This window comes from Dasypus novemcinctus, chromosome 6 (genome assembly GCF_030445035.2).
Source record: "Dasypus novemcinctus isolate mDasNov1 chromosome 6, mDasNov1.1.hap2, whole genome shotgun sequence".
NCBI lineage: Eukaryota > Metazoa > Chordata > Mammalia > Cingulata > Dasypodidae > Dasypus > Dasypus novemcinctus.
The window spans coordinates 49277862-49295184 of NC_080678.1; the positions used below are offsets into that span (position 1 = coordinate 49277862).

Here is a 17323-nt window from a genome sequence, read left to right on the forward strand (position 1 = left end):
CGCTAGGTGGAGCTCTGTACACACAACTCAAGAAGGCATTCCTGAAAGTTAATTTACTTGTCCAAATTCCGTAAGACCGATTTTCTAGATTATCAAATACAGTGTCATAACTCATATTTCAATATTTTGTCTTTGCGTTGATGTGGAAGATTATCTATAATAAAAATAGCATCTTTGTACTAAAAAACATTTTTAGCTATGCTTTTGGACATATACATTGTTTTTCAACATTCTTAGTTGCTAAAATTAAAATATGTAAATAAAATCTTTAGAGTAACATAGCCTATCTCTGTTTCCTATTAACATGAAATGTGCTTTTAAAATTGATTTTGCAGGAAACTGGTATAGCTTAGTGGTTGAGTGCTTGCTTTCCATATATAAGGTCCTGGGTTCAATCTCCGGTACCTCCTAAAGAAAAAAAAAAAATTCATTTCACATCTGCATTTTTGCATTTTATCTGATAGCATTAAATTTTGGCAGAAGTAAGATTTTTTGCCCCTTTTTTTGAATGGATAATTGAACTCTCTTATATTAAAGTCATTATCTGTAAACGGAGCTCCAGGGTTACAATATTAGTGGACATGGGATGGTGGAAAATTTATCAGTTTGCTAATGTTCACTCTTGCTTGTTCTGTTGTATGTATAGTATGAATGCATTTATGTATGGGAACCTAATTAGGTTTGCCAATTAAACATTATAAAATTCTGGAGGTCATTTTGAGAGAAGAAAAAATTATTTTCATTGAAATTGTATATTTCTTGAAAATTTAGAATAATTATGTGGCACATTGATATATTAGGTGTATACAACTACTAACCAACTTAGGGTTCAAAGAGTGAATTCCCCTGAACAGTATTTCCTTTGCTGCCCTTGTAAATCAAAATGTCAAAGATCAATGATTGCATTTAAAGAAAAAAAAAAGAAAAATAGATTATTCAGTGTCCCTTCTCTTGAGGTCAGACAAGTACAGGGCCCACAGTTTTCTCTAATTCATAATTTGCTCTTCCTTATTTTGTTTGTAATTTAATACTGCTAATCAATTATCTATTCCTCAGTTCTCATCCCTTTTCTGTCCATTGGGTGGTTTCACCTGCTGGGTGCAACAGTGCCCATCAGGGATTCCCTTCTGAGTCATCTTCGGTTGTTGATCTGGTTGGTGGCTATGCCAGTAACTCCCTCTCTGCATTCAGTGCTGCTTAGCACCACTTCTGATTGGAGAGTCTGTATAACATAATGGTTAAGAGCACTGGCTTTGGAGTCAGGTAGACTTAGCGTTAAATCTTGGCTCTACTACTTTGTGACTTTGGACTAATTCTTTAATCTTCCCAAGCTATATTTATAAAATGGAATGATAAAAAATGTATATCTTAAAGCTGTAGTGAGTATTTAATGAGATAATGCATTTAAAGCCTTAATACATAATAAGTACTTACGTGGTTGTTATTACTATTTTTATCATCATCATCATTAAGCCAGAAGCAGCAGACTTCTTAAGCCAGACGCAAAGATTTCTCTTTGGCCAGTTAAGTCACTGTGGGGAATTGTTGGCAGAGAATGCTCCTTTTCTCTATATCTTCTTCGTATCCTCCCTCCACCATCTCTCCTGATCATTTCTATAATTATAGATCCCTTCAGAGAAAAAGTTGATAATTCCTGCTATGTTTACAGTGTCAAGAAATTCTTGAGATAAGAGTTGCTTTCTTCCCTTTCCAGTCTTCTTACACATATCCACCCTTTCTTCTTCCCTGCATCTTTCCATTAGTCAACTATTTATTATTGGCTTTACTGGCAAATTCTAGACTAGTTATTTTTAATATTAAATTTTATCAGAATGGGCTGTGAATTAAATCAGGTACAACTAGTTATTAATTCCACTTTGAGTGCTTTTTTACATTTTAGATTTGTGCCGTGTCTATTAAAATAAGAGAATCAGAACTAGGAACTTTCTAGGGTATATCATTTGATGAATTTTGGATTTTGGGAATTGCCTTATCCTTCAGTACTTTCTTTAAGTACAATTTATTCTTATAGTTTAGAATTTCTTTTTACCGTAACTTCATTATTTCTGTGTACTTTGCTCAAAATGACCTCCTTATTGGTACTGTAGAGGACAACTGGTTCTATCAGGTTGGGGTACAGTTTGTCTGGAATAACAAATAGTTATCAGGGGTCAGGAAAGAGTCAGGAGAAATTGAGAAATAGTAATAAATAGATTAAGACCCACTTTTTCTCATGCACATTATGAATTCCTTAATGTTATTTTTAGCTTTGGTTTTCTATTAATTGAGTGTATTGATTTTTTTTGGGGGGGGAAAGGCCAGGTTAGATTTAATATAATCAGTTATAAAAAACAGATAGGGTTAAACGGATGCAGATCAACTGATAGAGCATCTGGCTACCATATAGGAGGTCCAGGGTTCAAACCCAGGGCCTCCTGGCTCATGTAGTGAGCTGGCCCATGTGTAGCGCTGCCGTACGCAAGGAATGCCATGCAGGGATGGGGAGCCCCACGTGCAAGGAGTGCGCCCTGCGAGGAGAGCCACCCCACATGAAAAAAGCGTGGCCTGCCCAGGAATGGCGCCACACACACGGAGAGCTGATGCAACAAGATAATGCAACAAAAAGAGACACAGATTCCCGGTGCCGCCAAGAATGCAAGCAGACATGGAAGAACACACAGCGAATGGACACGAGAACAGATAATGGGGGTGGAAAGGGAGAGAAATAAATAAAACAAATCTTTAAAAAAAAAAAAAAACTAAAGGAAAAAATGTAAAGATCTGACAGAGGATTATAAAAATAAATCTAAAATCATTAAAAAACAAAAGCAGCCCTGAGCATAGCAACATATATACATTTATAAATGTAAATAGTAATTCAAATATAGAAATTAATCATAATGTAATTCTTATTTTTATATTACTGCTCTAACTATTGGACATAATAATCCCTAAGGATGAAATAAATTATTAATTTCCATTTAGGCCACAATTCTTGATAGCTAATCAAATTCCTATTTGGAAATTCTTCACATCTTATTGGAATGAATTACATCAATAACAATTTGCCAAATCATAATTTCATGAGGCAAAAATCCTCAAAGTCTTGTTCAACAGTAGTCATGCTGAATCATTATTGATCCAGATAGATTATTTTAATTAAAGAGTATGAATAAGAAAGGGTTAAAGAAAAATGAAATATCTGAAAATATCTCTTCTTCAGCCCTCCTCAATCAAAAGCAAGTGTTTATTTTGTATGAAAAAATCTACAGAATACTGATCACAATAACAATTTTCCAGATGCACTGAATAATTATTGTTCATATACTATCATGTTATTTTACATTTATCTGGTCTACTCCAGCTTTTTTAGTTACTATTTGCATGGAATACCTTTTTCCGTCTTTTCACTTTTAACCTGGTTCTTTGAAGTGATTCAGGAGAGTTGTGTGATTGTCACTGATTGTCTTAAATCCCGTATCTCTTCAGGTATTTGGTTTGTTCTTTTGGCAGGGCCATCTCTTCCTGTTTCCTAGTATGACTTGTAATTTTTTGCTGATGTTTAGGCATTTGAATATGTTGGTGAATGTACTCTGATGGCCCATTTTTCTATCTTGCCTGTTGTGTGTGTGTGTTTTTTTTAAGCTCTACTTTGATATTTGGTTCAGCTTATTCTCAGTCTTTAAAATTGCTCAGCTTAAGGTTTCAAAATCAGGCCAGGAACTCACTAGCGGGGTGCAGATTTTCTCCCAGGGGTTGGATACAGAGAGCGTAAACAGTTTTTGTCCATGCAATTTCCAGACCAGCCAGCAGATGGTGCTAGTCAGTGCACCTTTCCATGGAGGTGTTTCCATCTAAGCTTTCCTGTGTTCCTGTGTTGAATCTCCAGATTGGAGATTCAAAGTGGGCTCTGCTGGCTGAATTCGCTGAAGAAAAGCACCCCAATCTCCTCTCCCTTTTCCCTTGAAACAGCTGACAGGAAGGAAGGTGCCTCTCCCTTTCTCATTTGGCTGCAGTGAGCCAGGGGTTTTATCCCAGCTTAGTATCTTGGGGATGGGAGAGGGGAGCCTTTCTGCCCGCTGCTGGTGATTGGTAACTCAGGTTTGTCATTTCGTCTTCTTCATCTCTCTGTCCCTTACCCTTCTGGGAGTTGTGTAGCACTGTCATGGACTGCTGATCCCCAAAGCAGATTCCTCAGACAGCTTTTGGCTCTTGCTCTGTTGTTTTTGTGAGAGCATTCTGTTCTGCCTGTTAGTCTGTCACCACCTTTTCACAATCCTCCTATTTCATGTTTGTTTTTTTAAATTTTTAAATATACAAATTTTTATCTTTAAAAATTTCTTCATTGTAAAGTTAAAATATGGAGAAGCTCACCCCTCCCCAAAGCATTCATAAATATGGGCAACAAAGCTACTTCATTTAAAAAGAACATTTGTCCAACTTAAGAGGCAGTGCAATCCTCAGGCCCTATTGCATGTTTTGATACTGTTTTTCTCCATATTATAACATCAGTGGAAAAAGAGAGTTTACCTGTGATGCCACAATAACTGTCCTTGTCCTGAATTACTATAAAACAGGGTTAATTATGTTTTTTAAACTCTGGGGAGTAAATTGCAAAGATATACCAAAGGATGGACTTTAAGAACTTTCAAAAATAAAATAGATTTCTGGGAAAGAACTTTTGTTTCTCTTCTTATTATTTATTTATATATTATTATTGGTTTTTAAAGGCATAACAGTATTGTCTTTGGTCTCATAAAGGGGTTCAAACTCTCCTTTGGAGGGACCCTTTAGAAGGGCTAACCCTGAAATACCTCTTGCTGGACTTCTGCTATAATATGACTACTAATAGAAAGTACAAGAACGAGTTCTTTTGATATGTTCCTGGTGTTTTAAGAACTACATAAGTATAAAACTGATTCATCAAAATATGTGAAAACTCTTAGAAATTTATATATATATATATATTACTTAAAGAAATATAACGCGTTTGTTCATAGCACAACAAAGTCAGTTAGAAAAACTTCTTGGGAATAATGTTATTTGTTTAATTAAGAGGTCTTGCTAATTATATGCATTGTGGGAAAAGCACAGGGTAGGAATCCTAGTACTACCTCAGTCACTCACTAGGCTATATTGAGCAGGTCATTTACCATTTCTGTACCTATTTCCTCGTTTATGAAAAAGGAGCAATGATATTTTCTCTGGTGTGCTACAAGAAACATGAAACATAGATGTAAGAAATGCAGAAGGTACAAATGTTAGGTATTCGTGGTAGTCAAATCCTTTTGCATGAATGATTGTTAGCTATGTTTATTTGATATTTGCAGCTAATATTCAATTATTCATCAGCCGGTTCCCTCATTTAACAAGAGTTTTGTTATCCCCTATGTTCCTATGTGCTGGTAGCTAGTATATATTGAGCACTTACCACATGTCGGTTTTTGTGCTAAGAATTTTTTGTATGTTGTTTAGTAATTTAAATCTCACAGCACTCTGATGTAGATGCTATTTTTAGTCCTCATTTTATGGTTGAGAAAATTGAGATTAAGAGAAGTCAGGTGGTTTACCTGAGACTAAACAGCTAAGTAACTTTTCTGATTCCATCCATCCATCCATCCATCCATCCATCCATCCATCTATCCATCCATCCATCCATCTGTCCGTCCGTCCGTCCAACCATCCCTTCATCCATTTATTCATCAGTTATTTATTGAGCATATACTATATGATAGACATAGTTTTAGGGCTGGGGGTACAACAAGGAATGAGTTTTTATAAAAGTAAAATAAAACTCTCTGCCCTCATGCAACTTACATTCCAGTGGGGTAGACAGGTAATAAATGAAAGTGTGAAATAGAGAGTATATTTTACAGTGGTTAAGAGTGAAGCCAAGATAAAATAAACTCCTTTATTTTAAAAATTATACAAGGAGAAAAAATAACACAGTAAAGGGGATAGTATATGTGTGTGTATGTATACAATTTAGATATTGTAGCTAGAGAAAGCCTCACTAAGAAGAGGATAAAAGACCTAAAAGAGATGAGGGAAGCAGTTCCGTGTGAGAAGAGTGGTTCAGGAAGAGGAAACAGCATGTGCAAAGCTTAGGCCAGGAATGTGTCTAATGTGTTTAAGGAACAGTGAGGAGGCCAGTGTTGCAGGCATGGAGTAAGTAAAGTGTAGAGTAAGTTGTAACAGATGAGATCATTGAGGTAACATGGGGCAAGATTATGTAGGCCATATGGCCTGTTGTAAGAGAAATAGGGCTTTGAACAGAGGAGAGTCCTGTAGGGTCTGATTTCAGTTTTAATGGAATCTTTCTGGCTACTGTATTGAGAACAGACTGAAAGGGAGATAGAGCAGAATCATAGAGACAAATCAGGAAGCAATTGGCAATAATCTAGGCAAGATTTGTTGATGGATTAGTCCATGGTGGTACCAGTGAAGGTGGTGAGTTGTGGTTGGATTTGCTAGATTGTTTGGGGGGGGCCGGAATGGTAAGAGAAAGAGATCAGGAGTGATTCCAGGGTATTCTGCCTGAGCAACCAGAAGAGTGGAGTTTATTGAGATGAGAAGATTGAGAGGGGCTGGCTTTGGGGAGATCAGGAGTTGATTTTTGGACATATTACGGTGCTTGTCAGATATCCAACTGAAGAGATAAGTGAGTTTGAAGTTCCAGGAAGAGATCAGGGCTGAAAATATAAATTTGGGAGGTGTCAGTATATGTATAGAGTCTAAAGCTACAAGTCTGGATGAGACCAAGGGAATAATATAGATAAAAAAGAGATGTCTAAGGTTGGAGCCTAGTTCTAGCTCAGCTTTTAAGGAGCCTAGGTTATTAAAATTGCTGTCCTATAATGCGTTCTCTGATATTAAAGCAGGTAATACATTAAAAACCTAAGGCATGGTGTCTACCCTTAAGCTTATGGTTTATGTGAGGAAACAAAATATATGGCATGTACACAGAATTTTAGTTAACAATTAAAAACTAATATATGATTACATGTCAGAATAAGTGTAAAGTTTATGTATTCTGCAGATGAAAAAATTACTTGGCATGGCAAGGCCTCTTGGAAGAAATGGAACTTGAACTGAGCCTCAGTGGGCAGCAGTTGGAGAGGTGTAGCTCAAGGGGTCCCCTTGCATTCAGTAATTTGCTGTAGGACTCATAGAACATAGCAGAGCTGTTTTACTCATGGTTACAGTTTATTACCATGAAAGGATACAGGTCAAAATCAGCAACAGAAATAGGTATATAGGTCAGGGTCCAAAAGAGTTCCAGGACAAGGTTCTAGTTGTGCTTTCCCAATGGAGTTGTGTGCTTACTTTTCCAGCATTGATGTGTGACGACATGTGCAGCTTATTGCCAACCAGAGAGGCTCTGTCCAATCCTTGGTGTCCAGAGTTTTTATTGGTGGTCAGTCACATAGATGCCACTGACTGCCTGTATGGCTGACCTTAGTATCCGGCCCCTCCACAGGTCAAGCTGATACCTCGTGGCCCAAAATCTCCACCATAAGTCACATTGTTAACAAAGACTATCTGACATAGCCCAAGTCCCCCAGGTAAACAAAGAAACTTATATGAGGCTGAACATTCCAGGAGTTTGCAGGTTATCTCCCAGGAACCTGGGGCAAGGACCAAAAAACCATTCTTTGGGCAAGGTTAATCCTTTCCTGCTCAGGTTTGGGGAGAGGGAAGGAGAGAGGCATTGCCCCTAGGTGGAGAGAGCAGGAACTGAGATAGAGTAGGAATGTGTGTGCCATGTTTAGAGGACATTGTGATAATAGCAATATGGTCTTGTACTTGAGAATATGAACCCTGGAGCTAGGCTACCAGGGTTCATATATCCCATCTATCACTTGATAGTTGCAGGAATTAGGGCAGTTACGTAATCCAATTCATCTTAACGTAGGGATAATAGCAATATCTACTTCATAGACTTGTGAGGATTAAAGAGTTAATATATAAAGCACTTAGAACATGAAGGTTAATACAGAAATCCTGACACATAGTAAATGCTATAAAAATCAAAGGTTTGTTCATTTACTCATTCATTCAATAATTCTTTTTTGAGCACTAGTATATTAACTCTCTGCTAGTTCTCTATCTCCTGAGCTTCAGACCTTTATTTTCAGGTACGTACTGATAAATTTATCTAGAGGGCTTGTGGATCTTTTAACATTAACATGTTGCAATATATATATATATATATATATATATATATATATATATATATAAAATACATTTTGCCCAAATTATTTCAGGTAAAGGCAAAACTGTCTACCGGTTTATCTCTTCAGAGCTTTTATTTTAGGATATCAGCTATTGTAAAGATTGGGCTTAATAAAGAATAAATTTTGGTGACCTGGGAAGTTAATTTTACCTTTATTTTTATGTACATACAGGTCTGTGTATGATGATCAACCAAATGCACACAAGAAGTTTATGGAAAAGTTAGATGCTTGTATCCGTAATCATGACAAGGAAATTGAAAAGATGTGTAATTTTCATCATCAGGGTTTTGTAGATGCCATTACAGAACTGCTTAAAGTAAGGACTGATGCAGAAAAGCTCAAGGTAAGAAAATTGTTTTTCCTTTGTTCTCATTAAATTACTCAAGTATTAGTTTATACTGCATATGTACAAGTCATTTCAAGAAGTGAATTAGTGTATATATTTGGGAATGCTCTTTATGCTCTATTAACAGTTGTCATGCTAATGACAGAAGTAATCTCTTTCTTTCTAAAACAAGTAATACATTGACTTAACAGGATTTCTATCCATGCAGGGAAATGAACTAAAAAAAAAAAGCATGTAATAAAAGTCCCATTTGCAGTTTTAGAATTTTTTAATAGTGATAAATATTAATAAAAAACTGTGCTCTCAAAACTTTTAAAAACTTATAGAAATTTGTATTCTCACAAATTTAAAAATATTGAAACATTTTTTAAACTTTAGCAGAAATGAATAATATTCTTCAAGTTCATCTACACTTTCTGCCATATAGCAAAAACATTATTTATTTAATGAGATCTAGATTTGTTCAGTCAGAATATAAAATATTTATAAGAATTGTCTATTTTTCTTTATGTTGGGAGAGCTTAGCAGACAGAATGACTGGTTCAACAAAGGTTATGATTAGAAAACCAGTATAAAAAGGATATTCATATAACAAGAGACCAAATATAACATCAATGAGGTCACTGAGCATCTTTGTTCAGAAATTAATGAGATTTTTAATAAACCAGAATGTGCTTCCTTACTATGATGACCTAATGAGTCACTTAATATGTGGGAAAATTTGAGGTTGAGCTTTGCCTGCACCTGCAGCATTAAAATGTTGCTGTGGATTGGAGATTTCCGTGTTTGATGTTAATCAACCACCCAGTGTTTGCATTCAGTAAAGTATGCATGTTTAATTACCATAAAATGCAATCACGATTTCCTACAGAATGGCACATAGACCTCATTGAAGTTATCAAAAAGGGATCAGTGGTCAATTGGGTCAGTGATTTGAATTGTTTGACAGACTTAGAGAAGCAAGCAAAGTTCAAAAATCCTGAGTAAATTTGAGAAGTTTGCCACAGAATCTGTTAAAAAGAACTGTCATAAGTAATTGAAGTTAACAAAAGCCCTTTTCAATCAGAAGTTCAAGTTCAAGCTGTAGAGTTAATTTGAATTTGCATTTCTTTGTTCTAAGTTTCTCATGAAGCATGATCTGATTACAAGGGTGAGCAGTTACATCAGGGCAGTTTTATGCATATTTGTCTAACTAAGGTGAAATTATTTTTAAGGTGCAAGTTACCGATACCAACAGAAGGTTTCAAGATGCTGGAAAAGAGGTGAGAAAATGATATATTGCTTGTGTGTACTCATTATGTGAATATTATTTAACTGTTCATTAAAAAATATGAGCATTTCTTCTTTTCTAAGGTGATACTCCAAACAGAAGATATTATTCGGTGTAGAATTCAGCAGAGGAATATTACAACTGTAGTAGAAAAATTGCAGTTATGCCTTCCAGGTGAGTGAAATTTATCTATAATATTATGTTTGGCTTGGTAAAATTATAATTTAATGGTAGAAAGTAGTCATTCTTTATTATGGGAATTACAGATATTTGGTAACTGCCTCACAACAAAACCCATATTATCATTCTTGTCCACCTTCTCCCTGAATTTTCAAGGTTTTTAAAGCCCCTGTTTGATTTGTCACATCAGTATTCTAGACCAGCCTCTACCTTTCCATTTCCTCTGTGCGTAGATGTCTCTTTGCCCCTATTCTCCACTGCTACCCCCCTTTTTTGTTTTTCTTCAGTTCTTTCCCGTGGGGACAAGTGATTACATTTTCTTGTCTTTGTCTAATTTTGTAACTCTAATACCATTGTTTTCTGTTTGTCACTTAAGCAGGTTGCTTTTACGTTCCTCACAAGTTCATTTTGCTGATAAGAAAACATCACAAAGTACTAGTTCTTTTCCCTTCTCTTTACCTGTCCTCCTGTATTTTGAGAAGGCTGACTTTTTAGTTTTTGATCTCTGTTAGGATTCACATATTACTGGGACATCAAATACATCCTGAAGAAACTAACCAGTATTTTCTTTACTTGGATTTAATATACTTTAAGTTGGATGTATCCTGTTCAAACAAAAGGAAGCAGGTATATGCATTTTTTCTTAATATAGCAAGCTAAATCCACCTCAGTGTTACATTTTTCCCTTATTTTTTGAAGAAAAGAATATAAACCTCCATATCTAGGGGAATGGAATGAGATGTTTTGCATAATATTTATATAATGTGAATTTTACTTAGCATACAAATTTATATGTTAAAATTGTCAACAGATTTTATTGGCTAAAACATTATATTACTGTTTTGTGACTTTTCTTTGTTTTAGAATCACTGAGATTCTAGTTAGTTTAATCTCTGATTGACCAGAGATATTTGCACATTAGCTTTGAGTAATAAAATATCTGCTTATCATATTAGGTTTCAGGATTAAGAAGCCTACTTCTTTATAGTCATGTTTAATAACTTTTTAATAGCCATGCAGACAGCTGTTACATTTGAATGCTTTCTCACTTTAAGGTAATAAGCTGAAAAATTGGGTAGTGATGGACTGAGAAAGAGCTGAATTCAGGTTATTCCCCTAGTGGACTATATGAAATAGAGAAATAAAGAGAAGTAGGGATTGGGCTTTTGTCACTGCTGCTGTCTTGACTTTCAAGGCTGGGTAGCAACTCTGAGTTCATGGGAACCTTATGTTCCTAACAGCCATGTCCAGACTACATCCTTCCCTTTATCCATTTTTCCATCTAGTTATCCATTCAAAAATGTTTTTTTGTGTGTATGTGCCAGGAATTATGGTAGATTTTGAAATATAAAGTTGAAAGTGGTATAGTCCAAACTCTGAAGGATCCTGCAATCTAATGTGAATAAGGATAATTAAGCCATCAATTACAGTACAACTGGCTAATTATTCCTTGGGTTAGGAGGAGTATAAAGCAATATTAAAAAGTCACAGGGTAAACATAGTGCGTTTTTGTGCATTAATTTATTGTTTTCAGGAAAATATTTCTATATGAAAACAATATGGAATATAGTATGAGATAGATATGAAATTCACATGAATTATTGAGATAAAGCAGGAGACTTCAAAGCAAGTTTAAACAGTGGTTTTAGGTTCTGTCCCAGGCTGTCTTCACTCTAATGCTTTTATAGGAAAATGTGAGAAATAGTGGATTACAGTATTGGGGGTATAATAAAGATATGCATAAAAGTTCCTGTGAGGCCACAGGGTTGGGGCTGGTTCGCTATAGCCGCCATTGCAATTTTTATGGTTTTTGGATAAGTAATAGTATCTTTTGTAAACTTGGAGTGCCCTAGGGAGTGATTATAGAAAACCTGGGAAAAAATACTGTCTATCTCTATGGTCTAGGAAAACATGAACTGCTTGATAAGGCAATAATAATTTACTCACTTACTTTATAATCTGAAATTTTTCTAAGAATGAATTGTAATCTGGTTGCATTAAAACCATCTTTTGATGTCAGTGTGTCATCTTGTTGAAGCTTATAATATTTTCACTGAATAATTGCATTTCTGGTTCTTTGATAGACAGGATAAAACCAATAAAGATGCTTTGTCATGTTTAGTTCTGCTTTTCATTATAATTTACTCTCTGCTGTGTTTGAGGTTTTTCTTTCTATGTGGGTTTTATTTATGTTGAATTATAACAGTTTTATTATTTTATTTGGTGTATTGAATTAGAATCAATTAATCTCACTGTCATTCAATGTTTTCTTTCAACTAACTACAGTTCAAACTCTCAATTCCAGTGTAGGGAAGAGATATTAGAAAATTTCCAAAAAGGATAATTACTAGTACGTTAATGTCTCAATTAATAGGTGTCAGCATATGCAGGTGTTCCAGGTCTTTGCTAAAATGCTAAAATGCTAAAATGGAAGTTAAAATATGCTTTCATTTACTTTGAAGTATAACATTTTATTTGAAAATAGCCTAAATCAAAGTATAGAGAAGACTGATGAATTTATAATATACTCTTCATCTCTCAAAAAATATTTTTACTCTGAAAGCTAAAGTATTTTATGTATTTTTAATGCAGTGCTGGAAATGTACAGTAAGCTAAAAGAACAGATGAGTGCAAAAAGGTGAGTTGGTTTCTTTCCTAATTGTTTTTAATAAGGTAAACTTGCTGTAAATAATAGTGAATTATGGTATTTTGCTTCCTACCTTTTATTATTCTTTATTCATGTAATTTGCTCATCAGGATCACCCAGCTAGGCAATTCTTAGCCATTTATTTATGGATTCTTGTCCTTTATAAGTGATATCAAGGATTACTAATATTAATGTAAGAGAAAAATATAAATGAACAACAATGGAAAATATTAATTAATTTACCAACATATTAACATTGCATATAATCCAGAGCTAAGCATGTATTGTGAGTCCACGGAATGCAAAGTGTGGGTAATTACATTTTGACAATCTGGGCTAGGGTAGTTCACACATTCTCTTTCATAATACAAATGAATACATGAGAAATGAAAGAAAAGTAAAGTAATTTATTGCTTGTCATAGGAGCATTAGAGGCCATGATGTTTAAAATGTTTTAAGGATTAACAATTTTAAAGTAATAGATAAACCACAATAAATGAGATACATTAGGAATAGGGAAATAATGATTTCTTTTTTATCACAATACATTATATCCAAATCTATAATTAAATCAAAGATTTGTGTATGTCCTGCTTCATAGTACTACACATCAGATTTCATTAGGCTCTACTATTTGGTGCTAATTGCTAGATGGATTTTTTTTTCTTTCTTAATACGCGAGACACAAATTATTTTGAAAGATACTCTTTTGTTTTCTTTTATGTGTATATTATTAATGTGTTCTTTTGTTTTTTTCCTATCAAAATTGCAAGTCCTCATATTTTAAAGATACAAGCAGTTATATGTGGTTTTTGTTTTTGTTTTTTTTTAAATAAAACAGACTTCTTCTCTACTTCCCCTTCACTATTCCTCTCCCTAGGGGCAAAAACTTTTCCTCTTTTAATTAATTATTTTGGTTTTTACATTTCTGTCTTTAAATAAGTAATTTTTATTATTACTTTACAGTTTTCCATTTTGGGGCATTATCTGTTTTTTCAGTAATATATTCTAATATTTATATTCAAATTTCCCCAGTTATTCCACAAATGCCCTTTATATCTTCTTTTCCTCCCTGAACTGATTGGTATGTATTTTTTTGTTTTTTTTTTCTTTTAGTTTAGAACAGTCCTCATGTTTTCTTGTGAGAGTGTCCAGGTCAGTTTTCTTGAAGGCCCAGACATTTTGGATTTGTCCAGTTTGTTTCCTCATAATTAGATTCAGATTAAATGCCTTGGCAAGAGTGCAGCACAAACTGTCTTTCTCATTGTATTATTTCAGAAGGGATTTATGGTCATTTGTCTCTAGATTAAGCTAAGTTTGATCAGCTAGTTACGGGGATGACTATTAGATCTCTCCTTTGAAAATGTGTATTTTTCTCTCGGTAATTAATAAGTAATCTCTGGGTTGGTATTTTGAGTCCTGTTACCCAAAAACCTTTCACGCAGTGTTTTTAGATGATTTTTGTATTCATGCTTGAATCAGTTATTTTATTGGGGTAACAAAACAGTGTTTTCCCCCTAATTCTATCATTCCTTTAACATTCGCCTCTCTGGTATTTTTATTGTAAAGAAGAGCTTTTTCTTTCCTTTCTTTTTTCTTCTTTGCTTTCCCCCTGATTATTGCTATGGATTTTAAAAAATCAGCATGTTATAATCCATTGTTGTCATGATTTTTTTTTTTTTAAAGATTTATTTTTTAAAATTTCTCTCCCCTCCCCCTCCCCACCCCAGCTGTGTGCTCTCTGTGTCCATTCGCTGTGTGTCCTGTGTCCGCTTGTATTCTTGTCAGCGGCACCGGCACTGTGTCTTTTTGTTGTGTTCTCTTGCTGTGTAAGCTCTCCTTGTTTGTGGCACCACTCCTGGGCAGCCTGCATTTTTTCACGCAGGGTGGCTCTCCTTACGGGGTGCACTCCTTGCACATGAGGCTCCCCTCACGGTGGACACTCCTGCGTGGCATGGCACTCCTTGTGCACATCAGCACTGTGCATGGGCCAGCTCACTATAGGGGTCAGGAGGCCCTGGGTTTGAACCCTGGACCTCCCATGTGGTAGGCGGATGCTCTATCAGTTGAGCCAAATCACTTCCCCACTATTCTTTTTGATGTACAAATTTTCCTGCATTTGTCTAGGGGAACCCCTCAAGGCTAGCTCCTGTGCCCCACTAGTGTTTGAGTACTTTTCTTGCTTATTGCATAGTATCTCACCTTGTACTCTTCTTGCCCTAGACCTGGAAACAGCCATTCCTTTTAATTAGTAATGGTATTTAGAAATAAAGATACAGGTGCTTGATGGGTTCATCACAGACACACACACACACACACACATACATACCTGATACCTCCAATTCAAGTCTTCCTCTGTCCTCCAGTCCATAATTAATCTCCCTTCTTCAGTAAGAACCCTGGTTCCCAACAGCAATATAATTTATTCATTTTTTTTCAGTCCTATAATATACTCTAATACATTACTAATCTCAATTAGTAGGTTTATACCACTAATACATTAATATTACAACCAACAACAAATAAGTAAATTTTAAGATTTCTTTGCAGTCCTTTTGTTCTTAAAATATATCACATAGATTACTGTATTCAAAAGTTAATTGAACTGTTTTCTTCTAGTGGTTAGGTTATCAGTTTGTTGGGTGAAATCTAGTGATTTCTTACTGTGGGAGATGGAGACTTGGTCTTTGTTTTCTATCCTGCCTATATTATAATACATATGCACCCTCTTCCCATTGCTCCATCTTCTTGCTATTATTGTCTTCCAATTTTGGTTAGATAAATATTCAGTGCTTACGCATAGTGTGACAATGTAAACTCTATTTACAGCTGAGCCAGATAGTAAGATGAGATTACTTTTCCATTCTCGGGCAACTTATATTTATTTATTTTTTTTAATTTCCTATATTTTAAAATCATTATTTCAATCTCAAACTCTCCTCTGGTTATTTAATTCTCCTTTCATGGGTTGGGGAAAAAATACACCAAATGTAAGATAAGGAATATAGTTGGTAGTAATATTTTGACAATGCTCTTGCATAGTTTGTAACAAATGTTTCACATTAATGCAAAGAGTTGGTGGAGGGATGATGTATGAGACCCCAGTGTGATGTTATGTATGCTTATTTTGTAAATTCGCAATCTTTACTATACACTTATTGTTTATGTATGAATGATACACTTCAATTCAAAAAAAATCAAATGGGGAAGAGGATTTGGCTCAACTGATAGAGCATCTACCTATCACATGGGAGGTCCGGGGTTCAAACCCAGGGCCTCCTGACTCCTGTGGTGAGCTGGCCCATGCTCAGTGCTGATATGTGCAAGGAGTGCCGTGCCACGCAGGGGTGTCCCCCGCGTAGGGGAGCCCCATGTGCAAGGAGTGCGCCCCATAAGGAGAGCCTCCCTGCGCAAAAAAAGTGCAGCCCGCACAGGAGTGGCACTGCACACATGGAGAACTGATGCAGCAAGATGATGCAACAAAAAGAGACACAGATTTCCGGTGCTGCTGACAAGAATATAAGTGGACACAGAAGAATACACAGTGAATGGACACAGAGAGCAGATTGGGGGGGGGGGGGCGGAGCAGAAGGGGAAAGAAATAAATAAATCTTTAAAAATAAATAAATAAAATGTATCAAGCATAATTTCTGTTTCATCTTTCTGAAGAAATTTCTCAGACCTTCCTAAACCTCTCTGTCCTTCAATCTAGACTGGTAGTACCCTGCATAGGTGCTCAGCTGATTCCAAGGATTTTTCTTTACATCTGGAAACCCATGTCCTTTAGCTCTAGGAAATTTTCTTGAATTACGTTTTCCTTCTTTTATTTTATTGATTGTCTCCCTAGGACAGATATTGACATTTAATTTTCTAGACCTTCAAATTTCTTTTCTCTTCTTTCACATTTTTTATGTTGGTCTCCTTTCTCTGCTTTCTGTGGAGTTTCTTCAGTTTTATTTTCCAAAGGTTATATTGAAGTTTTTCATTTATGCTATCTGATTTTAATTTCTGAGAGCTGTTTTTTGATCTATAAGGGTCTCTTTTATTCCCAGATAGCCTGTTCTAAATTCATTATTACTGTATGTTCTCTTAGCTCTCTGAGATTATATTTATTATCTTCCCCTTACATAGTCTGTTTCTTCTAAGTTTTTGTTTGTTTTTTTTTTTCCTTTCTGTCAGTTTGCTTTTATCTGTACTTTTCTTGTTAGAGGTGTTTCTCAGATGTCTGGTTAATTCCTTGGTTGGCTGTTCATATTTAACTGTGGTGGACATGAAAAGCTGATTGGAAGCTTTGGGTGCATGGGTGGGACTTGTTGATTGTGAGCTTCACAGTGGAGTTACCTGGCTAGGCTGTTTGGTTGGGGAGCCTCTGATGTTAATATCTTGTAGTCTTTTTTTCTGGGGCTGGTAAGATGCATTAGTGGAGATATTTCCTGTCTCTGGCCTCAGGGTAAAGGTCTAGTTGCAGTGTTCAGGAAACTGAGTCAGGGAAAAAGGCATCTAGAATATATGGGTTCAACTAATCCTCTTGTTTTCAGAACATTACTGTAGCCTTCAGCTTTTATCTGGTGTCCGTATTCAAAAATTATCTATTTAAATTTCTTTAGTCTTTTGCCAGCATGGGGGAAGGACAATTGTTCAGA

The 17323-nt window shown here is 35.5% G+C and overlaps 1 protein-coding gene across 2 annotated transcripts in view; it reads left to right on the top strand.

Moving 5' to 3' along the window:
- The window catches only part of EXOC6 (exocyst complex component 6), a 209937-nt gene that overhangs the window by 38438 nt on the left and 154176 nt on the right, over positions 1 to 17323 (top strand). For both annotated transcript variants that reach the window (XM_058298780.1, XM_058298781.1), the window contains exons 2-5: positions 8409 to 8580; positions 9798 to 9845; positions 9937 to 10027; positions 12626 to 12671. In XM_058298780.1, coding sequence (XP_058154763.1) covers positions 8409 to 8580; positions 9798 to 9845; positions 9937 to 10027; positions 12626 to 12671 — 357 coding nt within the window. The remainder of the gene's footprint in view (positions 1 to 8408; positions 8581 to 9797; positions 9846 to 9936; positions 10028 to 12625; positions 12672 to 17323) is intronic.